Raw genomic sequence first — 25,385 nt, forward strand, 5'->3', positions numbered from 1 at the left:
GCTCTTCAGTCACTGTATGACTTGTGGTTGAATCCGTTGGGTTGAAATCCCCGTATTTTATTCCGGAGCTTCGTTTTTCTGCATTAGATGCCCGGATAAACTCAAACTGATGCCTTCAATCGACTGTGCAAATCCACCAAGGTACAACACGGCTGAGGAGGAGAGTCTTTGCTTTTCTGGGAGTTGCTGAACTCGGTGTGAGCAGGCAGTCCATGGGATCCATTACAAAGCTGAAGAAACCACTGTTAACTTCTCATACTGAGGTCTACAGTTTGGACTGTCCCTTTCATCCTTCCCTTGTGTGTCACCACACTGTCAAAGTTACGGTTTCGCCAACGCAAAAAGCCGCCTTCCATCCATCTGCTGTTCACACTTCATTCCTTTTCTCTCATCCCGTCTCCTTCGTGCATTCCCTCTCAAAGGATACAAATCTACATGCAGCAGTGTGCTCAAATGGCTGGTTTGTATCATGTTATCCCCAAGGCAACAGAGGTGTAGGAATGACACCGTGGTTCTTTGAAATAGTCTGTACCATTTAACCCCCGTCGTTCCTGTTACATGTATATGTGCATATTGACTGCTTCTACGTTACATGAATTCACCACTGGCCAGTGTGACACTCACAGTGGTCACAGTATACACTCACATATTACAGGAGCCTACAGTATTACAGGAGCCTACAGTATTACAGTAGCCTACATTATTACAGTAACCTACAGTATTACAGTAGCCTACAGTATTACAGGAGCCTACAGTATTACAGTAACCTACAGTATTACAGTAGCCTACAGTATTACAGTAACTTACAGTATTACAGTAGCCTACAGTATTACAGGAGCCTATAGTATTACAGGAGCCTACATTATTACAGTAGCCTACAGTATTACAGTAGCCTACATGTACGCTCCCTTCTGATTCCTGAATCATCCTCTGTAGCTTCCAGGATTGTACAGAAGAAGCAGCGTTGTAGGCATACATACTTACATACTCATCTTCTACATTTACATACATACAATTAAACCATGAGACACAATGACATACACGCAGACACAATTCAGGGACACCGACACAGATGAACTACTCCCACAACGACACTCAACCACAGTGACACACACTGTGCCTGTGCGCTCACACCCACTTACACACTCACATGAAGGAAATCACAAACAAACCACTTAATGTGTCCACTCTCGCCCTTTCTATAAAACAATTATCATCCTATATGTTAGTGGTACAAACACAGATGGAACACACAGTTTATGAGATATGGCAATATATAGCTGACATTGCAGCGTGCTCTCAGATTACACTCAGAAATACATGAGAGGGGAGAAACAGAGATAAACATGCTGCAGTCAGAGCCTCCATTCAGTAGCCACTTCCGTCACACACAAATACACACACACACTGGAAAAAGAGGATTTCACACACACACACACACACACACACACACACACACACACACACACACACACACACACACACACACACACACACACACACACACACACACACACACACACACACACACACACACACACACACACACACACACACATATATATATACACACACACACACACACAAATACACAAATACACACAATACAAATACACACACACACAATACATAGCTTATTAATCCGCCTTTCAAATCCACGGCCTCTCTGTTGCATCTACCTCTCCCCTCTCTCCATTGTCCTCTCCTCACATCCATAGCCAGGCAATGAATGAGGAAACAGCGGCTACCTGTAAATGAACCACACGCTCCTGTTTCTGGGGCCCAGTGACGGCCACGAAGAAGAGAGGGAGAGAGAGAGAGACAGATCTCTCTCTCCGCATCCCCCCATTGCCATTTCCCCCCTCCTCTCCTCCACCCCCTCCTCTCCCTCCGCCTCTCGCTCTACCAGCGAGAGCACAGCCAGAGAGAGCCGCGAGAGTGGAGGAGAGGAGAAGAGAGAAGAGAGAGAGGAGAGAGCGAGCGCTGGCCTAGCACGTCTACACCCTGCATGCTTAAGACAGTGCGAAAGAGAGAGAGAGGAGTAGAGAGGGAGGGAGAGTGAAAGAAAGAAAAGGAAAGCTACAGAGATGGTTCTCTGCGACAAGGAGAGAGAGCGCAAGAGAGAGGAGGGAGAGAACGCTGGATGTGAAAAAGGGAAGGGGGAGGGAAAGAGAGAGTGGTGGTTTAGCATAAAAGAGGTAGAGAAAAGGGATGCTTTTGCAGGTGGGGGAAGGGGGGGTAACAGGCAGCAGGGATGCGGTGTTTACTTGAACATCCACTGACTGGTTTCTGGCAGATTCACAAACAGCTGATTTCCACTCCAGAGAGATTTCCTAATCTGCAAATACAGACACACACATGCACATAACAGCACTTGCAACATTCAAATTCGAACAAAACCCACTCAAAATTCTCATTGACATTCTCCCTAACACACAAATGCAGTGGGTAGCAGCAGCCGTACATCTGGAGCTGGATCCGGTTCAAAATGCTACTGTATTACAAATCGGCCACATAACCACCACTGTACTACACACATTTCTACATGCACTCTCTCTTCACACAGACGTCATTCACCGTCTGAGTCACTGGCCATTATTCACATAGCCAAATACCGGTGAACATTTATTAAGCTAATAATAAGAGCTTCTTAGCACACGGCTAATGTCAGCTACACATTGGAAGCCCAAAACCCTGGGGGCGTGGAGTCCCTCCTCACACCTGCCGATTGACCGAACGCAAGCTCATCACCTCCAAATCCCCAAGACTCATCATCAGGATGTTGTGCCGCACGCTCACACACGCGTAGAGACACACACACACACACAAACACACACACACACACACACACACACACACACACACACAGCACTGTTAGTCCTTATGATGCACACCACAACTGCAGCTGTCTGGGGCTGGACTGCAGCTTGACGCTAGAAGATTAGACAGATGCAATGGGGGAGAAGGAATCCTTTGTCAACATTTATGGCATTATTTTTTAACAGGGAAAATAAGCAGGACTGAAAGGGCGAATTCGGAGGGGTGATTGGTCATGTGAGTTGGGCTCCAGCCACCCTGTTTATAGACTGTTCTCTCTGATACCGCACTGCAAGCGGTACTGGAGTGCCAAGTCTAGATCCAAGAGGCTTCTAAAACAGCTTCTACCCACAAGCCATAAGGCTCCTGAACATCTAATCAAAAGGCTACCCAGACTATTTGTATTGCCCCCCTTTACACTTCTGCTACTCTCTGTTATTATCTCTGCATAGTCACTTTAATAACTCTACCTACATGTACATATTACCTCATATTACTAACCGGTGCCCCCGCACACTGACTCTGTACGCCCCAGTTATTTTACTGCTGCTCTTTAATTATGTTACTTATTTTTTATTTTTTTATTTTTATTTCTTATTCTTCTTTTTTTTAAAAGGTATTTTTATTTTATTTTTTAAACTGCATTGTTGGTTAGGGCTTGTAAGTAAGCATTTCACTGTAATGTGAAATGTTGTATTGGGGCTGATGTGACAAATACAATTTGATTTGATTTGATTTTGGCCAGATGAACAAGCAGAAGTCAAGCAACTTTGTCTGCTAGATGTACAAGAAATAGAATTGAACTGACATGTTGACTTCAGTGCTTTTAGCGCCAGCATGGTCTTAACACAGCTGAACAATAGCATAAACACGCAATCACTTCCGGTTCACCCTACACACACGCACACCTTCCTCCAATTTCCAACCCAGAAAACACGCCCATCAGAAACACCAACGAATTAGCCGATTCTAACTGTCCACCTACACAAGTGACAAAACACAGCTAAAACATTACAGTAGATCATGTCTAAGCTTACTGTATGTGTTCTACTGAGAATCACAAGGGCTGCAGAGCACGATTAGTACTGGGTATTCAATCTTAGCAGAGTTAGCTAGTGATTTCCCCTAGCCTCTTGTCTTCTGTTCCTTCATTACTTCACTATTGCTCCACCCTTAGAACCTGGTGACCATGGTGACCATGTGTCCCAGGGGTAAAAAAAAAAAGACTTTGCGTGAGGTCATTCATCAATACGTCTAGTCCCTGAGGGCCAGCAGATGACAAGTTTTAATCAAGTCCAGTCTTACCTGGGGCCATCCACGCCATCATATGCTCCCATGGTGACATTACGAAACAGCTTCCTCTTGGCTTTCTCACTGCGCGTCTCTGGAACCAAAAATCATGTGTCACATTTATATTAATGTGTGTTTTTTGTCGTCTTTGTGTCCCCGCTATTTGTGTACTCGGTGTGTCTTTGTATACTTTTGTATTCCACTGCATCATCTCTGAAACACACAATGATCATGTTGGTTGTTGTGGTGGTGTGCTATTAATGTTACTGGGTGGGTGTGATACATGCCCTACTGCATGTATCATTGTGAGGATGTCCTGCAGTCAATAGAATGTTGGCAACTGAATGAAGATAAGATGAGTCATTCAGTAAATGCGGGGTTAGCATCTGTAGAGGGATTTTGGTTGGTGTTTGTCTGAGCTGATGCAATGCGAGTGAGGATTGTGTCTTTGTCTGAGCACGTATTGTATTTTGTTTCTATAAGGTTGCTGGTGTTGTCTCACCTGATCGATTGTCCTTACTGGGAGGACCCACCTCCTCCACACAATCTGAGGGGAACCAGCCTGTACGACCTTTCACTGTGCCCTCCCAGAACCCCCCCTCTCCAACACTCAACACTGAGAGAAGGGAGGAGAGAGAGAAAGAGAGCGTGAGAGAGAGAGAAAGAGAGAGAGAGAGAGAGAGAGAGAGAGAGAGAGAGAGAGAGAGAGAGAGAGAGAGAGAAGAGAGAGAGAGAGAGAGAGAGAGAGAGAGAGAGAGAGAGAGAGAGAAAGAGAGAGAGAGAGAGAGAGAGAGAGAGAGAGAGAGAGAGAGAGAGAGAGAGAGAGAGAGAGAACAAAGAGAAGAGGGGTCATCCCAACTTTACAATCAACACCGTGGCTCTCCAAAAACCCGCTCCTCTCTGAATCTCTCTTACCTTTGACTTTGTCTCCTTTGCTGATGCTGAGCTCTTTGTCTCCGTGGGCAGTGTAGGCCCTCGTGGCCATGTACACTCGCCCTGGGACCGCACTGTACATATGCCTCATCTGACCCCCAGCTGACCACCCGCCACTACCCGCTGAGGTCGCACTGCAAGAGGAAAGACAGAGGAAGAGTTTGTGTATCATGGAACAACACCTGGGGATACCAGTAGCAGAGATAGAGGGACAAGAAATGGCTCATGACCGTGGTTTACACTATGAGAATAACATTTTTGGAAACTCTAAAGCTGGTAACAGCCCCATTGGCTGTAGACAACCAAAATGCATGTAAAAACATCACTTTTTGGATATGCACATTATTTATAAATTGATTGAAATATCTAGTCTCTCCCTCCAGTATGTTCTCACCCCTGTCTGCCGCGCTGTGGTTTGCTTTGATGCCTCTCCTCCGTGTCGCTCTGCCCTCCTCCTCGCGATGGGGAGCGGGTACGAGCCCTGGGACTGCTGGAGCTCCTCACACCCTCAGAGGCCCTGCGACCCTAGACAGAGAGGGAATACACACACACACGCAGGATGAAATATAGAATTGTGTTGAGACTTACACAGACCCAAACTCACAATTCATTGGTTAACATCCCAAAGTAACTAAGAGCACAGCTCCCCAATAAACCGTACAGTTGCAATCTCCTGCTACATCTGCGTACTGTGCCTCTATGTACCTTTCCAGGGATGGGATTGGCTCCAGCAGCCTTGTTGGATAGGGCCATGGGGTCAGGCAGGGTCATGCTGTTATCACTGTTAGCACGCAGGAGGGGGTAGGGGTGAGCCATGAGGAGAGGGAGCGTGCGTGCACTCTCTCCTCTTTTGGGAGCATACTTTGGGGATTCCAGAAAGGGCACTGAGAAAAGAGAGTCACAGGTAGGTGGAAAAACAATGAGGTTAGTGCAAGAGTTGAGAGAAAGTGGGAGGGAATATTGTGAGAGTGTGAACAATGAACAACCCGACTCAAGTGATTCGGATGCAAAGACAATCGACAAGTAACACAGATGGACTTGAACACCACATACAACCCTCAAACTGGGCAAGCAATAATCCAAAACATCAGTTGAGGTCAACCGGCCACCTCTGGACCAATAGTGTTTTTAGAAACAAAATAGTTTGTAAAATGTCTAGGGATTAGCCTCTGTATGCTGATCCAGTGCACCGCATCAAACACCATCTACCAGTGGGATAAAACAACTTAATATGATGGCAAAAGACAACAGATCTTCTGAGTCACATGTTGATTGATGAAGCAGAACATTTATACCAAACAATGCACTGCAAAGTGATTTATAGCAGATAGCATGACAGACATACAGTACAGACACGTAGGAGGAATATTTTCCCCTTATTTTACAAATGTTCCATCCGGAGAATAAATCCCTTTTCTCCCAGATAACCCGGTGTTCCCCGAAAAAAACAGAAGTGTCACTTAAATGGGCCTATGTCTGGATTTGATTAGAGCTTTGATCTAAAATGCAAGGCTGATGCTACCTGGGCCTGGTGAGCCATACAGTAAATGCATTTTACGAGGCCTACATCAAAAAGTAATTTTATAATCCCAAACCCAAAAAAGCCCAAATGATTGTGCCATTATCCAACACATATATGATATATAGGCTACTGCACATTATGCTCGACAGAAAAACAGAAAAGCTTATAGATGTGGCTAGCTATATGCTCTCTCGGGTAAAGAAATGAAACAAGCTCCAGTAGGCTGATCTTTTTGAGTTTGGACTGTATTACTGTACTGTATTGTATTACTGTACTGTATTGTATTATATGACTGGATTTACGCACATTGTTCAAAACCATGATAAAGCTGAGAGAACATGTGATTCCACAGGAAAGGAAGACCCCGAGTTACCTCTGCTACAGAGGATAAGTTTATTAGAGTTACCAGCCTCAGATTGCAGCCCAAATAAATGCTTCACAGAGTTCAAGTAGCAGACACGTCTCAACATCAACAGTACAGAGGAGACTGTGTGAATCAGGCCTTCATGGTCGAATTGCAGAAAAAAACAACTACTAAAGGACACCAATAATAAGAAGTGAATTCCTTGGGCCAAAAAACACGAGCAATGGACATTAGACATGTGGAAATCTGTACTTTGGTCTGAATGGGTCCAAATTTAAGATTTTTCATTCCAACCACCATGTCTTTGTGAGACACAGAGTAGGTGAACGGATGATCTCCGGATGTGCGGTTCCCACCTTGAAGCATGGAGGAGTTGGTGTGATGGTGCTTTCCTGGTGAAATTGTCAGTGATTTATTTAGAATTCAAGGCACATTTAACCAGCATGGCTACCGCATCATTCTGCAGTGATACGCCATTGCATCTGGTTTGCGCTTAGTGGGACTATCATTTGTTTTTTAACAGGACAATGACCCAACACACCTCCAGGCTGTGTAAGGGCTATTTGACCAACAAGGAGAGTGATGGAGTGCTGCATCAGATGACCTGGCCTCCACAATCACTGACCCTAACCCAATTGAGATGGTTTGGGATGAGTTGGACCGCAGAGTGAAGGAAAAGCAGCCAACAAGTGCTTAGCATATGTGGGAACTCCTTCATGAATGTTGGAAAAGCCTTCCAGGTAAAGCTGAGAGAATGCCAATGTCATCAAGGCAAAGGGTGGCTACTTTAAGAAATCTAAAATATATTTTGAATTGTTTAACACTTGTTTGGTTACTACATGATTCCATATGTGTTATTTCATAGCTTTGATGTATTCACTATTATTATACAATGTAGAATTATTACAATGTAGAATAATAGTAAAAATAAAGAAAAACCCTTGAATGAGTAGGTGTGTCCAAACTTTTGACTGGTACTGTATATATACTGTATATATCAATCTTGAACAGGATTATCTATTTTGGATGCAATTTGATTTGAAGACTGCTCGCGCCTGCTCCAGTTTAACGCAACGATATTCAAGTGATTGGCCGTTTTAAAACTCTGCAGCTACAATAAAAAAAATCACAAATCTTTAAAATAAAAAAACAAGGTGATGGAGATGATAAATTATACATGCATTTGTCCTTATACCGTAGCATAGGCAATGCTGCAGTAAATGCAGGCCTACCTGTCACAAGAAAAAAAAGTTACCATGATGAGATGATAGGTCTACATGCAATATGAACTGCACTCCATACTGAGTTGGGCTGTCTGTCCACAACATGAGTGTTGATGACTGATCATGCAGAGAGCAGAGAGAAGACCGCAGAGAAGCAAGATTTAATCATTTCATATAATGTAACAGTTCCATTTCACATCATGTTGTTGATATAAATCATTTATTACAGTTGACCAGTTTCTCGCAGTTATTTATCCCGGGAAAAAGGAGTGGTTTTGGGTGGTAAAATCTCGGTAACCGGGTTCCCGCCATTCAACGCTAACAGACACTCATGCACCAAAACTCACTATCAATCACTTCCTAATCTGGAAAGACCTACGTGGAGGACCAAGACTTACCTACATCTGCATCTCTGTGGTTTTTGAGGATTTCCCCAAGTTCAAAATGGCCCGACATTACTGCTACCTTCAAAACACAGACACATGTACGCACACATACAATTACATGCAACACTGTAACACATGCATCGGGTAAAGTCCCTCCAAAACAGCAAACGCTCAATTTAATAAACACTTAGCAAATAATACATTTAAAACAACTAACTGATTTTCAACTCAATGGTTTATTGACTTATAGCAAACCTGACTACATTAGGGTCGGCAGAATAAATAACTAAAGAAAACTGAAAACATTAAGTTGTTATTGATACCTGAAAGGGGGTTTGTCCATGCGTGTTCTTAATTTCCTTACTAGCCCCTCTGTAGAGCAGAACACGAACACAGCTTTCCTGATAGGCCAGAAAGACAGCCACTGTTTAACTTAATTCAGGACTAAAATGTCACACAGACATTTGAAACTCAAAAAACAGTTACTTTGAGTTCAACTTTGAATGGACACGAACACTGATTATTGTGTTGTCCCTGTATTTTAAAAATTATACTTACCTTATTATACAGAGCACAAATATGAAGTGCGGTGTTCCCTGAGGCATTCTGAGAAGTGGTATCTGCCCCATAGAACAGAAGGTGCTCCAAATGCTGGGCAAAACCATTCTGGCAGGCCTTGGGAGGAGGGGGTGTAAAGAAAGTATTGAAAGATTACATCACAGAAAGTATCGAAAGATTACATCACAGAAAGTATCGAAAGATTACATCACAGAAAGTATCGAAAGATTACATCACAGAAAGTATCGAAAGGGTCATCACTTCACAATCACTTGAAAATATGCAATTACTGTGCTTATTCATAAAATTGTGACACGTTAAAAGACAAACAGAATAAAAGATAGAACTGATGAATGTCTGAACCATTGCAAAATAAAGAACAAATTAAGAAATTAAAACAATATAAACAAGCTTTTGACCTTCCCCTTAACGGTTTCCGCTTTCGTTATTTGCACTTAAAATAACACAACACAAAATTAGAGAAGTAACAAAACACAGGACACTACATAGGTGAACATAAACTAAAGTAAAATAGAATGACACCACACTGGTGTACAGCAGCGCACTGAGATAGTGAGTGAATGACGCAGAGATAGCGGATGTCAGCACGAGATGGTGTCTAATGGTGTCTAATGTTTATCCGCATCTCAACAGTTACATGAGATGAATGTACTGAATTGTGAAGGATCTCCGTTTCAGGAAGAAATAACTCAACTCTGCTTTCTTTCTTCTTCTTTTTTACCCCTTTGAGACCATGGAAGGTCATGCAAGGTCATGATCCTAAGAGTCACTCTTCCCCCCAACTTCACAACTTGAATGGAAGTATTCATGGATTAGATGATCAGTACCTTGTGTATCTCTTGCATTCCAAATTCCTCTTCATCCCTGAGCTATGGAGAGAAAGGAAGAGAGGGAGAAAGGGAAACAACGGAAAGAGACCAGCGAGAAGGTGTCTCTCAATGGAGGAGAAAGGAGAGTGCAAAACGAGGGGTGAAAAGTTTAAGACATGGACAGGACAGGAGATTGAAAGTATGCTAAAAACCTAATGTACTATACCAAAGTATGATAATACACAGAAGACAAACATACACAAAAATCAAAACACAAAAAAATATTACACATAAAAATATGATACTTCAGATTCGATTAAAGTCAAAGTCAAATACTGACATATTTACAAAACACAGTCCAAAACAATATCAACCCCCATCCTTAAGATAGGCAGCCGGACAGACAGCCAGACGGATACCTGGTGAGACTCCTCCCAGCCATTCTCATCCCTCACTCCCAGTCTAGCCCTGTAGTAGAGTAGGGTCTCGCAGCAGGAGGTGTCGCCACCTGTCAGCACTGAGTGGTACAGTGGGGTCAGGCTACATCGGTCTTTGTAGTTAGGAGAGGCTCCCAGGGACAGAAGAGCCTAGCAAGGTGGGGGAAAAGACATGTTTATTAAATGCATGTTTATTTTGTGTGTGTGTGTGTGTGTGTGTGTGTGTGTGTGTGTGTGTGTGTGTGTGTGTGTGTGTGTGTGTGTGTGTGTGTGTGTGTGTGTGTGTGTGTGTGTGTGTGTGTGTGTGTGTGTGTGTGTGTGTGTAGTCCTAGTTACCAGCAGTGCAACGTGATTGTGTGCCCTGACAGCCTTGTGTACAGCTGTCAGTCCATCTCTGGTTCTAAAGTCCACATGGGCCCCACCCTGAACGAGCACCCTGATCCCCTCCACTGTCATGCCAGACTGCACCGCCACAGACAGTGGGGATTCTGAAGAAGATGAAAAGAGAGAGAGAGGAAGGAGGCAGGAAATGGAGGAACAGGGAGAGAGGGGGGAGCAGAGAAAGTGTTTGAGATTAAGAGGGTTGTCAATATCTGAAATGATCATTTGACATTTGACTGAAAACAGTGTTAAAGTCATGCAGTGGCAACCCTATCAAGCTAGTGTTCAACTCACCTCCGTTGTCAGGGTCATGGTAGTTTGGGTCGAGACCTTTTTCCAGGGCTTTTGACATCTTATCTATTGATCCACTTGCAATGTAGTCCATGAACTTTTTCAGACTCACCTGCACGGTAAGAGGTTTACTGGCCAATATCAACATTTGTCTGTCATAAACCCAACTAACAAATCTAGGGAGAGAGAACGTTTTTGTAATGTTAACTGTAATGTTTCCCTAATGTTTGAGTGTCAAGTTTTCTATTAGTTAGGGGAACGTTATATCTACAGTACAGTGAGATCTAAAAGTTTTGGGACAGTGACAATTGTTGTTGTTTTGGCTCTGTACTCCAACACTTTGGATTTGAAATGATACAATGACTATGAGGTTAAAGCAGGGATTGGAACCAAAAATATTTTCCAATATTTTTTTGTTTCCGACCAACAAAATAAAGTTCTGAACCGGTTTGAACTTCAAGACAGTACCGGTTATTTAGTTCCTTTCTGTTCCTTTTTAACCTGTCAAATAAACAGGTTTTTTTTTTTTTTACATTTTCCTCACTAAATTACCTAACCAATCAGTGTGGATAGAGCAGGCAAGCTAGTTGCTTAAATGCGTGATGGACAGACAAGTGTAGCCTATGGTGCAAGATGTGACTGAAATGTTGCAGGTGGGCATCTTGTAATGACATACATTATCTGAATTAGGTCCACAGAATTATACCTAGGAGGAGTGGCTTCTATGTAGAAATGGAATGTCCTTTGAGCTAGCTAGCTAACAAGCTTGTGTGTGCAGAGCGGCACCAGAATTATACCTAGGAGGAGTGGCTTCTATGTAGAAATTGAATGTCCTTTGAGCTAGCTAGCTAACAAGCTTGTGTGTGCAGAGCTGCACCAGAATTATACCTAGGAGGAGTGGCTTCTATGTAGAAATGGAATGTCCTTTGAGCTAGGTAGCAAACAAGCTTGTGTGTGCAGAGCTGCACCAGAATTATACCTAGGAGGAGTGGCTTCTATGTAGAAATGGAATGTCCTTTGAGCTAGCTAGCTAACAAGCTTGTGTGTGCAGAGCTGCACCAGAATTATACCTAGGAGGAGTGGCTTCTATGTAGAAATGGAATGTCCTTTGAGCTAGCTAGCTAACAAGCTTGTGTGTGCAGAGCGGCACCAGAATTAAAAACACGTCTTACCTTTTTGTAGTTATTAAATCCAACGTGAAACGTGATACAAGCATATTATTTTCTAGCTAATTAAAAATCTTACTCCTTAACATTATTAACTGGTTCCCATGCTTTTTAAATAATGGTGCTGTTCCAGAACAGTATGGGTCACTTTTGTTACAGGTTCCGTTTCTGTTCCATGAAACATGTTGTTATTTTACGGTTTTCAGTTCTGTTCCCTGAACGAGTTCTAACCCCTGGATTAAAGTGTAGACGGTCAGATTTAATTTGAGGGTATTTTCATCTGTATCTGCAGAACCGTTTAGAAATTGCATAACATATTAATGTACCAGACACGTTTCAAAGGAAGGTGTAGCAGTTGTCAGGACACCGCCTGATAGTCCCAAAGAAATGTTCTCCAAAAAAACATGTTTTATTAGACATGGCTTTGTTACTGTTGCCAAGCCCATCAAGGACCTGATTGGTAAACCCCTGATGCATTCACAGCTCTTTTAGTCTATTGACAAGGTTAGGAATACACACATATTGCTTTTAAGTTTCATATTTAACACACATGATTACATTTTGGATGTTTATTTATACAGTCTTTACTATATAACATGTTCTCACCTGGGATCTGAACTCACAACATCCTGGTTCACAGCATTCAGCTCTTACTGCTATGCCACCATGTCTGTGTAAGTTGTCAGTTAATTTGCCTATTCTCTCTAGTTCGATTTACCATTTACCTGTTTTAATTACACTCCTGAATCACTATGATCAATACAAATGTATCTTGTTTGTACTTTTAACAGAGGTGCGATTTACTTCAAAGTGCATTCACCACATTGCTCACACCTATCACGTTCTTTTAGATCTACACAAATGCCTAAGGAGGAGGGTTTAGGGTTTCCTCTGGACAGGGCCTAACTATACTGGATCAATAAGCACATGCCCCAAAAAATCCCTTATTGGGACAGTGGTTAGGGTGTTTGTCATTGGTGCTGGTGGCCTATGTTTGAAACCCGCTAGGGGAGTCACCCTACTCTCACATTCTTAGCAATATGTTAATGTCATTATTAGGCAACAGTTACAACACACCTACAGTATAAGGATTTAATTCAAATGTGTTTCTCATTGAAAATTCTAGATTCTCTTTGAGATGCTGAGCTATCACATTTTTGAAATCTCACCACATATACCATGTAGAACAAACGTGTGTATCTGGAACATTCCTTATTTGTTGCCGAAACATGGCCCAGGCGGTAGGGGTGTTTATGTTTTTGTGACCAAATTTATATTTATTTTGTCATATTTTTTGTTGGTGGGTTTTACAGGTACAATCTTCAAATTCATATATTTTCAAGATTCATTCATTTCATTTGGGCTCGCGAGTGGCGCAGTGGTCTAAGACATTACCTGGTTTAAATACAGGCTGCATCACATCCGGCTGTGATTGGGAGTCCCAAAGGGCGGCGCACAATTGGGCTGGGGTAGGCTGTCATTGTAAATAAGAATTTGTTCTTAACTGACTAGCCTAGTTCAATAAAGGTTAAAGTAAAAAAATATCACATATTAATTTCCAAATATATTTTTCTGTTGTACCCCCCCCCCCCCCATACCATGTTTTCAGTTCCCCCACCCGCCCTCCATCCTCTTGCCCCCCACATTTTTATCTGCCCCCCACCCGAAAAAGCATGGCTCCCAACCGAGGTTTCTTATCAGTTTCCCACCTTGCACCACTTATCCCCTAAGCCCCCCCCCCCCAAAAAAAAACATCAAAGGTTGTCAACCAAGGATGTTTTTGCATCAACCCTCCAGCCGAAAAAGTGGTGTTGCCGCTGATAGAAACATACACATGGCTGTCCTATTCTCAGAATATGAGAACTGTGCATATTTACAGTAGCATGTCTGTACTTTCTCATATTTGCCAGCTAAGCAATGATGATGTCAGTTATACCAAAACAATACACAACACAAAGTTCTATCTCCAGGAAAAATAGACAAATTGCAACAGAATCACTTGGGAACTGTGTTGGGGTAATATATTAATTACTTACTTTTATGATTAACGGAGTAAAATAACTAGTTACTGGTTTCAAATATTGTAATAGTATTACAGTTATGTTTTCAAGTAACCCGTAGATTACTTTCAGAAGCATATCTTTTGGTAGCCTAGTGGTTAGGTAAAAATCAGTCGTTCTGCCCCAGAGCAAGGCACTGTTCCCTGGGCGCCGAAGTCATGGATGTCGATTAAGGCAGCCCCCTGCACCTTTCTGATTCAGAGGGGTTGGGTTTAATGCGGAAGACACATTTCAGTTGAATACATTCAGTTGGACAACTGACTACGTATCCCACTTTCCCTTTGCCGGTGTGTTATATTCTGTAAAGCCTTGTCTCATGCTAATATAATTAATGCTGTAGGCTAACTCGTTTCCAACAGACTATTGTAAATGCCGAAAATCAAAGAATGATGGCAGCTGTGTTGTTACCCTGCTTAACATTTTCCTTGTGCAAATGCATCCATTATTTTGGAGTTAAATCGAGGAGAAAGAGAACAACGTTTTGGTAAAATGCTAACTCTGAAAAGGCAGCATTGATCTCTTCGTCCAGAAACACCACATCAAACCTGACAGAGCTGGTAGCCAAAGTTCCAGAAATGAGTGAAAGAGGAGAACACTTTACACATGATAATCAACAAAAATACATAAATAATATGTCCAAGTGTAACAAAAATGTCTATACAAACAATCAAAATGTCTGATAAATGCAATTCAAAACAGCAATAATGACATTAACATATGCATTGCGAAGAATGTGAGAGTAGGGTGAATCCCCTAGCAGGTCTCAAACCCAGTACACCAGCATCAATGACACATTCCCTAAGTACTGTCCCAATAAGGGATATCTCTAGGCCATGTGCTTATTTTTTGTGTATGTTTGGTAGGACGTTGATGGAATTTGCAACGTTCCCATAAAACGTGTCTAGAACATTAACATCTTGTGTTCTGAGAACATGGCAACCATGTTCTGTGTGTGTTTGGGGCAACGTTGATGGAATATTCTCCTAACCCACAGAAAACTGGACACATGAATGTTCTTGCAACGTTCCAATGAAACCAATGAACATTCATTTCTTAAGTTCTGAGAACATGGTAACCACGTTCTGGTTCTAGTTGACATTAAGGGAATGGTCCCTTGGAAACATTCCTTGCACATCCCAGGAAGATTCCCATGAAAACGTAAGTTAATGACCTAATGAGACTTTTAAGGGATCGTTCTCTAATGTTGTGGTAACATTTGTTGTTAGCTAGGAACATTACTTAGCATAGTTGTACAAATATGTTTCACCTACAAAAGTGACATAAGAATATTATAACAAAATAGGAAGTACCTTGGTGTGCAATTTTGTGAGTAGTTTTTCATCCAGGTTTGTCTGTTTGTATACCCTGGTCTTGTACCTAAACTGTAAAACAGAAAACATTTATGGTAAAACATTTATTTAAATCTTTAAATAACAACCACATTTATTTTCATATTCTTGGCTCCAACTTGGCCTAATCTTAACACTGTAGTGCCTCTGGAATCAACCCTAACCCCGATCTGTTGCATATTTGGAACCCCACCCTGAACACTTGCAAAAGATGCACCACAAGAGGGCATCATAATATCAGTGTATAGGTATCACTGTACTCTATAGGACTTTAATAGTATGTGAAGCTCCACAGTGAAAAATCTAAGTCACATCCATGCACTGCAAACCCACTAAAAACGTATGTTAAATATATCTATAAGAAATCTGTTTGCTCCTACAAGGTGGTTGTGGTTATGGTGGAGGTCATGCATTTAAAACAAAATGGAAATCAGATTTGTGGGCAGCCCATTAGTCAAAGTCAGTTTCTAAATGATCTTCCTGAAAAGCCTAAATGGGATAAACATATTTTTACTGCATCATTATCTAACAATGTTTTCCCAGTGTCTTCCATCAAAATACCTCCAGGTAAGGCACCCCTTTCTCAAAGGACTGTGGGTAGTTTCGGAGGCAGCGCTCCTCCTCCAGGAACATGGCATCGCATCCGTCTCCGGCGGGCTGAAAGAGGCCATAGTTATAGACGTCCCACAGTGGCTCGCTCAGCGAACAGATGACCTCCTGCTTGGCGCTCCAAACTGTGAAGTCAGGGTCAAACTGCAGACACCTCTGACAGAGGGAGGAGACGAGAGACAAGACAGCACAGTGAACAGTTGATAAGAGGGAGATCATGAATGTATTGTTTTCAAGGTGGTTTGTGTGTGTGTGTGTGTGTGTGTGTGTGTGTGTGTGTGTGTGTGTGTGTGTGTGTGTGTGTGTGTGTGTGTGTGTGTGTGTGTGTGTGTGTGCGCGTGTGCGCGTGTGCGCGTGTGCGCGTGTGTGTGTGTGTGTGTGTGTGTAGGATGGAAGTATGGAGTGGGTCAAAGGTGTGTTCTACATTTTAAATGCCATTTGATTTGACTGAAAGGTGTATAATTAGCTTGGCAAACAATTTGTGATCCAAATCTAAAGCATAATTACAGTTAATTAACTAAAATCTGGTGACATCGAGGCTGTATTTACGGCTCATGATTGACAAGTTTTTGTATTAAAAGTAGATGTAGTACTTTCACCTTTCTATCGATGGCACTTTACTGGTCTCATTTAAAGCTGACAATAATCATGCATATGCTTCTTGAAATAAATGTATAATCTAATTGAGCTAGCATAGGCCTACTACCTATTAAACATCAAACTGTGCTCATTAACTGTAAAGCTGCTGATTCGCTATCACCGTTCCGACTCATTTGAAAACATTGAGTTAACTATGAACACTGAACATTTCTTGAGCTGAAATAAGAGAACCCAGAAATGTTTCAAATACACAAAAAGCTTATTTCTCTCAAATGTTGTGCATACATTTTTTCCCATTCCTGTTAGTGAGCATTTCTCTTTTGCCAAGATAATCCATCCACCTGACAGGTGTGGCATATCAAGAAGCTGATTAAACAGCATGATCATTACACAGGTGCACCTTGTGCTGGAACAATAAAAGGCCACTCTAAAATGTGAAGTTTTGTCAGGCGACACAATGCCACAGACGTCTCAAGTTTTGAGGGAGCGTGCAATTGGCATGCTGACTGCAGGAATGTCCACCAGACTTGTTGCCAGAGAATTGAAAGTTAATTTGTCTACCATAATCCGCCTCCAACGTTGTTTTGGAGAATTTGGCAATACGTCCAACCGGTCTCACAACTGCACACCACGTGTAACCACGCCAGCCCAGAACCTCCACATCCGGATTCTTCTTTTGTGGGATCATTTGAGACCAGCCACCCAGAGAGCTGGTGGAACTGTGGGATTGCACAACCGAAGAATTTCTGCACAAACTGTCAGAAAGCATCTCAGGAAAGCTCTTCTGCATGCTCGTCGTCCTCACCTGGGTCTTGACCTGACTGCAGTTCGGCGTCGAAACCGACTTCAGTGGGCATATGCTCACCTTCGATGCATGTTGAAGAAATGTGCTCTTTAGAGATGGATCTCGGTGATGGCAGACCGTCAGACCGTATGAAGTCATGTGGGCGAGTTGTTTGCGGATGTCAATATTATGAACAGAGTTCCCCATGGTGGCGGTGGGGTTATGGTATGGGCAGGCATAAGCTACGGACAATGAACACAATTGCATTTTATTGATTGACCATTTGATTGCACAGAGATACTGTGATGAGATCTTGAGGCCCATTGTCGTGCCATCTGTGACCAACAGATGCATATCTGTATTCCTAGTCATGCGAAATCCATAGATTAGGGCCTAATGAATTGATTTAAATTGACTGATTTGCTATTTTTGTTCAGTGTCGTTAACAAGACTCAAGACACAAAAGACTCAACGCTCTCTCATCTAAACCAATTATCTGCCTATGCCATACGCCTAGACCTGCATTGCAGTCAATGAGAAATAGAGATTTTCTTTTTAAACTTCTTTGGAGGATAAAGAGCTTTCCCCCCCCACACATGTCTGTGCTTGATACACTAGAGGCTTTCTGGTCACAATGGACAATGTCTTTGATGTTTGTATATGCGTCTGGTGGCGCTTCTATATTATTTATTCCCAATGTCATTTTTTTTTCTTGGAACGACAATTCCTTTGCAATGTTTGTCTTGGAACTTCATGTGTGTATAGGAGAAGGGGGTTAGTGAGATACACACAGAACTATTGTCCCATGCTTATGATCTGTAAATAAAATTGTACAGTTCAGCATAGTCCCTTGTCTCCCTCCTCTCCCCCTCTGCCTCTACATTTGATACTGTAGCCAACAGCATTGGCATGGCAACCAGTTCATTAGAGGAGCAAGGCACCCGTTGCCGTAGCAATGCCTTGGTATTCCCTGGGAGGTAAACCATATGAGGGGGGTTGTATGTGTGTATGTGTGTCTGGTGTGTGTGTGTGTGTGTGTGTGCGTGTGCGTGTGCAATCCCATGGAGAGAGTCAAGCTAATGTAATATACAGTGCCTTCAGAAAGTATTCACACCCATTTACTTTTTCCACATTTTGTTGTGTTACAGCCTGAATTTAAAATGGATTAAATAGACATGTTGTGCCACTGATCCACACACAATACCCCATAATATCAAACTGGAATTTTATTTGTATAACATTTTTTCAAATGAAGAAACAATTAAAAGCTGAAATGTCTTGAGTCAATAAGTATTCAACCCCTTTGTTATGGCAAGCCCAAATAAGTTCAGGAGTAAAAATGTGTTCAAGTCACATGTTGCATGGACTCATTCCGTGTTCAATAAAAGTGGTTAACAGGACTTTTGAATGACAACTCCATCTCTATACCCCATATGTACAATTATCTGTATCCCTCAATCAAGTAGTGAATTTCAAACACAGATTCAACCACAAAGACCAGGGAGGTTTTTGAATGGCTCGCAAAGAAGGGCACCGATTGGTATGTGTAAAAATAAAATAAGCAGACTCTGAATATCCGTTTGAGCATGGTGAAGTTATTAATTGCACTTTAGATGGTATATCAATACACCCAGTCACTACAAAGATACAGGTGTCCTTCCTAACTCAGTCGCCAGAGAGGAAGTTAACTGCTCAGGGATTTCACCTTGAGGCAGATGGAGATTTTAAAACAGTTACAGAGTTTAATGGTTGTGATATGAGAAAACTGAGGATGGATCAACAATATTGTAGTTATCCCACAATACTAACCCAAATGACAGAGTGAAAAGAAGGAAGCCTGTACAAAATAAAATCATTCTAAAACATGCATCCTATTTGCAAAAAAATAATACTGCATAAAATGTGGCAATTTGTTTTACTAATTTTCCAGAATACAAAGCGTCACGTTTGGGTCAATCCAAAACATCACGGAGTACAACTTCATATTTTCAAGCATGGTGGTGGCTGCATCATGTTATGGGTATGCTTGTCATCAGCAAGGACTTGGGAGTTTTTTAGGATAAAAATAAATGGAACACAGCTATAAACACAGGTAAAATCCTAGAGGAAAACCTAGTTCAGTTTGCTTTCCTACAGACACTGGGAGATGAATTCACCTTTCAGCAGGACAATAACGTAAAAAAAAGTACAAATCTACACTGGAGTTTCTTACCAAGACAACATTGAATGTTCATGAATGGCCGAGTTACAGTTTTGACTTAAATCGGCATGAAAATCTATGGCAAGACTTGAAAATGGCTGTCTAGCAATGACCAACAACCAACTTGACAGAGCCTGAATCATTTTCTAAAGATTAAATGGACACATATTGTACAATTCAGGTGTGTAAAGCTCTTAGAGACTTACCCCAAAAGACTCACAGCTGTAATCGCTGCCAAAGTTGCTTCTACAAAGTATTGACTCAGAGGTGTGAATAGTTATGCAACTTTCATATTTTTGCATTTCATTTGCAAAAATATTATAAAAACATGTTTTCACTTTGTCAGTGTTAGGTATTGTGTGTAGATGGGTGAGACAAACATCTATTTAATCCATTTTGAATTCAGGCTGTAACACAACAAAATATGAATAGTATGAATACTTTCTGAAAGGCACTGTATGTGAGTGTGACACTTCCTCCCGATCATTCTGTGGATTCCTACAGGACTTTCTGGGATGCTCTCAGCAGCTGTCCTCATTACATTGAACATAGCATTGTTCAGACATAAATTACTGATCAATGGACAGATGTATTTTGTGTGTGACCTGATCTCGATCCCCCTGTAATTGCCTCTCCCTTTCTAATGTCCTGTACTTCTCTCGCTCCCTCTCTCCTTCTCTCTCTCCCTCTCTCCTTCTCTCTCTCCCTCTCTCCTTCTCTCGCTCCCTCTCTCCTTCTCTCTCTCCCTCTCTCCTTCTCTCTATCCCTCTCTCCTCTCTCTCTCTCCCTCTCTCTCTCCCTCTCTCCTTCTCTCTCCCTCTCTCCTTCTCTCTCTCCCTCTCTCCTTCTCTCTCTCGCGCTTTTAGCCTACAGTATGCACTACACTCCCTCATTCTCTCCATCCTCCTTTCATTTCAAACAATTATATTTCCTGTGCGAGGTACTGTAAGTGTTTGTTGGAGTGGGTAGTGGGCGGTCTAGGTACCCGTTGGTGAAAGTGCTCTAAGACCAAGACACCAAATGCCCTCTTGGTGTTTACGCCTTTCACAATGCTGCTCACTTCCCAGTCCTCTCCAAACTCATTAAAACCCTATTAGATAATTAACAATTACTGTTATATTGAGGGCAGATTAGCTGACATGTAGAACAGTTGGGAATGTTCTGGGAATTGGAGTACAGAGAAGATTCATAACAGGCGAAGGGTTAGCATAGGGCACCCATTTTCACCTGAAATGCCACTATACAGACTGATTGGTTAGCCAATTCTCACCCACAATCTCACCTACCTATGCAATACCAAGAAAGCATTTGAAAGGGCAAGTCATTGCTAACTTTAGTGAGAAGAGAGAACACTGTAATTTTGATGATAATGAATGTCTTTAGGCTGTCAATTACATTGGATTATTAAGTGAGTCAAGTCTCCATAGATTTTTGTTCTTCATGTATAGATAACTTACAGTGCCTTCAGAAAGTATTCACACCCGTTTACTTTTTCCACGTTTTATTGTTATAGCTTGAATTTAAGATTGATTCAATTGAGATTTTATGTCACTGATCTACACGGAAACATTTAGAAATGAATAAACAATTAAAAGCTGAAATGTTTTGATTCATTAAGTATTCAAACCCTTTATTATGGCAAGCCTAAATAAGTTCAGGAGTAAAAATGTGCCTAACAAGTCACATAATAAGTTGCATGGACTCACTCTGTTCAATAATAGTGTTTAACATTCTTTTTGAATGACTACCTCATCTCTGTACCCCACATTATTTCTAAGGTCCCTCACAAAGACCAGGGAGGTATTCAAATGCCTCACAAAGAAGGGCAATTATTGGTAGATGGGTAAACTTTTTAAAAGCAGACATAGAATATTATTTTGAGCATGGTGAAGTTAATAATCACACTTTGGGTGGTGTATCAATACACCCAGTCACTACAAAGAAACAGGTGTCTTTCCTAACTCAGTTGCCGGAGGGGAAGGAAACTGCTCAGGGTTTTCACCATGATGCCAATGGGGATTTTTAAACAGTTACAGAGTTCAATGGTGGTGATATGAGAAAACTGAGGATGGATCAATAACATTGTAGTTATTCCACAATACTAACCTAAATGACAGAGTGAAAAGACGGAAGCCTGTTTGCAACAAGACACTTATGTAACGCTGAAAACATTTTGGAAAAGAAATGCACTTTTTGTCCAGAATACAAAGCATCATGTTTGGGGCAAATCCAACACGACACATCAGTGAGTAGCACTTTTCATATTTTCAAGCATTGCAGTGGTTGCATCATGTTATGGGTATGCTTGTCATTGGCAAGGACTAGGGAGTTTTTTTTAGGATAAAAAGAAACAGAATACAGCTATAAGCACAGGCAAATCCTAGCGGAAAACTTGGCTCAGTTTGTTCCCAACAGACACTGGAGCTGTGTTCAAATACCCATACTAACATACTGTATGTTACATACTTAATGAGTATATGCTAAACTCAGCAAAAAAAAAAAAACAGGACCCTGCTTTTCAGGACCCTGTCTTTCAAAGATAATTCCTAAAAATCCAAATAACTTCACAGATCTTCATTGTAACGTGTTTAAACACTGTTTCCCGTGCTTGTTCAATGAACCATAAACAATTAATAAACATGCACCTGTGGAACGGTCGTTAAGACACTAACAGCTTACAGACGGTAGGCAATTAAGGTCACAGTTATGAAAACTTAGGACACTAAGAGGCCTTTCAACTGACTCTGAAAAACACCAAGAGAAAGATGCCCAGTGTCCCTGCTCATCTGCGTGAACGTGCCTTAAGCATTCTGCAAGGAGGCATGAGGACTGCAGATGTGGCCAGGGCAATAAATTGCAATGTCCGTATTTTTTATTCGCCCTAGCAGAGCTGGTTAGTCTGTTTTCATGTTATCCAGAGCTTTGGTGACTGTAACTGTGCCGCTGGCAACAACTTAATAACGCTTTTTTGCTGACGTTTACTGACTCAGACCATATTCAACGGGTGTTGAGTAAATTCATCAGTTATTATGAGCTCTGACACTCAGATGAGAGTGCTCTGAAATCAGAGTAGTTAGACAGAATTAACCATGTCCATTGAGAACGCACAAATAATCACTAATAAGTCAATAAACGTTGCGTAGTTAGTCATATAGACAATAGTTAATATACTGGCATGTTTGACTGGCAAGTATCAGTAGCCAAGTAATGTTAGGTAGCTAGCTAACATATTGGTACATACTGCTGTAATAATATGCCATGCGGTTCGTAAGGACAGCATAGCTAACATATTGGTACATACTGCTGTAATAATATGCTATGCGGTTTGTAAGGACAGCATAGCTAACATATTGGTACATACTGCTGTAATAATGTGCTATGCGGTTCGTAAGGACAGCATAGCTAACATATTGGTACATACTGCTGTAATAATATGCTATGCGGTTCGTAAGGACGGCATAGCTAACAAATTGTCAGCCAACATAACATGTAATGAAACTTATTTGAAAGTCATTACTTTATTACATTGCTCAACATTTTCTTAACATTTGTCATAATTTGTTAAAGCAATGAATTTGTATCCACTCTCGTCAGACTTCAGCTGCATATTTTCCACCATTTTATTCAAATTTGATAATGTTGTGAAGCCATGCCCATTTTCTGAATAATTGCATTATGGGCCCTAAAAGCCCGGAAATAGTGTTCACTGCTTGTATACTTCGTATTTTGGAAAATGTTGTATGACATCCAGTAACTTTTGGCATACTGACTATATCCATACTATGACCAATAAATATACTACATACTCAATTTAAATCACAACAGTACAGTTAGTTTGGTTAGTATGAGCATTTGAACACAGCTTGGGAGATGAATTTACCTTTCAGCAAGACAATAACCTAAATCACAAGGCCAAATCTACACTGGAGTTGCTTACCAAGAGGACATTGAATGTTCCTGAGTGGCCTGGTTGCAGTTTTGACTTAAATCGGCTTGAAAATCAATGGCAAGACTTGAAAATATCTGTTTAGCAATGATCAACAGTCAACTTGACAGAGCTTAAAGAACGTTTTAAAGAATATTGAGCAAATATTGTACAATCCAGGTGTGCACAGCTGTTATTTGTAGAAGCAAAGGTGCAAAGTATTAACTCAAATTAGACACTTTGTATTTCATTATCAATACATTTTTCACTTTGACATTATGTATTTTTTTGTGTAGATGGATGAGAAAAAAAAACTATTTAGTCCATTTTGTAATTCAGGTTATAACACAACAAAATGTGGAAGTCAAGAGGTATGAATACCTTCTGAAGGCACTGTATGTGACAGAGATGGTTGTTCTGAATTGAGTATGGTTCCCCTCAGGGTTTATCTCTGGCCTGGGCTTGGCTGTTACACTGAATGTATGTTATGATAGTAACATAAGAAGTATATAACAGCAGCTTGACATACTTGTACTTAGCAGTACCGTGAAACATGCACCTACTGTTTGTTTGATGTCAGGGATTCCAATGCGGAACACCATCATGGTCAGTCGAGTGTCCTCTATGGGTGCCACTGTGGTCATACTGCGCTCCATGTGAGCACGTCTTTTCTGGGTCTGAGTGGATGGGGCCGGGTGATACTGCTGCTGGTGCTGCTGCTTATGAGGGGCCTGATTGGACGTATAAGGGATGCCTCTATTTCCTGGATTGTCTGGCCTCAGTGTCCGGTCCCCTCTCTGCCTTCCAACCACAATGGCTGAGGGTTTACCTCCCTCTCCTTTCCCTTCGCGTGATTGTCTGCCTCCCTTCATCTCAATCTCCTCGAGCCCTTCCATCCCTCCATTCTCCTTCTCTCTACCATCCCCCTTGTTGTTATCTTGTCCCTGCTCCTCTTCCTCTTCCTCATCCTCCCCATCCTTGTCGTCCTCCCCGGGATAATAGTGTTTGTTATTTCCCAGCATCCTTTGCTGTGCAGGGTCACTGCAGAGAGGGCCGGGTGACATTGCTATTGTTGCAACGTGACATGGTTGTCCCGTGCGACATAGTTTTCACCCCCAAAAACATGCTGTGGAGGAGAGAGGGAGAGAAAGGGATTAACCAAATAGCTAATTAACACATTGACTGATAACACTGAAATCAACACATTTCTCAAACTGTGAGAAAATAAGTCAAAAATATTACAAATATTTAGCATTTGGCATGAAGAGTAGCGTAGCCATATGAACAGTAGCATAGCCATAATTACAGTAGCATAGCCACCTGAACAGTAGTGTAGCCATATGCAATAGAAGTAATAACTTATTAGTGACATTCTCACAAAGCATATGAGTACTGGTACACAGTGCTACTTTAACAATGGTGCTCAGTGCTCTTCACCAGTTGGGATAGTAAACGCCATGTCCTCTCTCTTTCCTATAATGAACTTGCAAATATTGATAGAGTTTATATATAGGCCGTCTTTCATCAGCACCATTTGCTGCCGGAAATATATGGAGTAGGGCTGATGAAAGACGGCCTATATATAAACTCTATCAATATTTGCAAGTTCACATAGGAGAGAGAGGACATGCCGTTTACTATCCCAACTGGTCAAGAGCAT

General features: G+C 41.6%; 1 protein-coding gene across 1 annotated transcript in view; it reads right to left on the reverse strand.

The window, feature by feature from the left end:
- LOC139376433 (SH3 and multiple ankyrin repeat domains protein 1-like) overlaps nt 1-24,851 on the reverse strand; it is a 35,996-nt gene extending 11,145 nt beyond the window's left edge. The window contains exons 1-15 of the mRNA XM_071119030.1: nt 24,289-24,851; nt 16,169-16,372; nt 15,569-15,640; nt 11,036-11,144; nt 10,697-10,848; nt 10,343-10,510; nt 9,942-9,983; nt 9,094-9,210; nt 8,859-8,936; nt 8,548-8,614; nt 5,746-5,924; nt 5,435-5,565; nt 5,023-5,174; nt 4,610-4,723; nt 4,123-4,201 (exon numbers count right to left, since the gene is read on the reverse strand). Of these exons, the coding sequence (XP_070975131.1) occupies nt 4,123-4,201; nt 4,610-4,723; nt 5,023-5,174; nt 5,435-5,565; nt 5,746-5,924; nt 8,548-8,614; nt 8,859-8,936; nt 9,094-9,210; nt 9,942-9,983; nt 10,343-10,510; nt 10,697-10,848; nt 11,036-11,144; nt 15,569-15,640; nt 16,169-16,372; nt 24,289-24,789 (2,165 nt within the window). The 5' untranslated portion in view covers nt 24,790-24,851. The remainder of the gene's footprint in view (nt 1-4,122; nt 4,202-4,609; nt 4,724-5,022; nt 5,175-5,434; nt 5,566-5,745; nt 5,925-8,547; nt 8,615-8,858; nt 8,937-9,093; nt 9,211-9,941; nt 9,984-10,342; nt 10,511-10,696; nt 10,849-11,035; nt 11,145-15,568; nt 15,641-16,168; nt 16,373-24,288) is intronic.
- Nucleotides 24,852-25,385: the final 534 nt, after the last annotated feature.

The sequence above is a fragment of the Oncorhynchus clarkii genome, chromosome 20, assembly GCF_045791955.1.
Source record: "Oncorhynchus clarkii lewisi isolate Uvic-CL-2024 chromosome 20, UVic_Ocla_1.0, whole genome shotgun sequence".
Classification (NCBI taxonomy): Eukaryota; Metazoa; Chordata; class Actinopteri; order Salmoniformes; family Salmonidae; genus Oncorhynchus; species Oncorhynchus clarkii.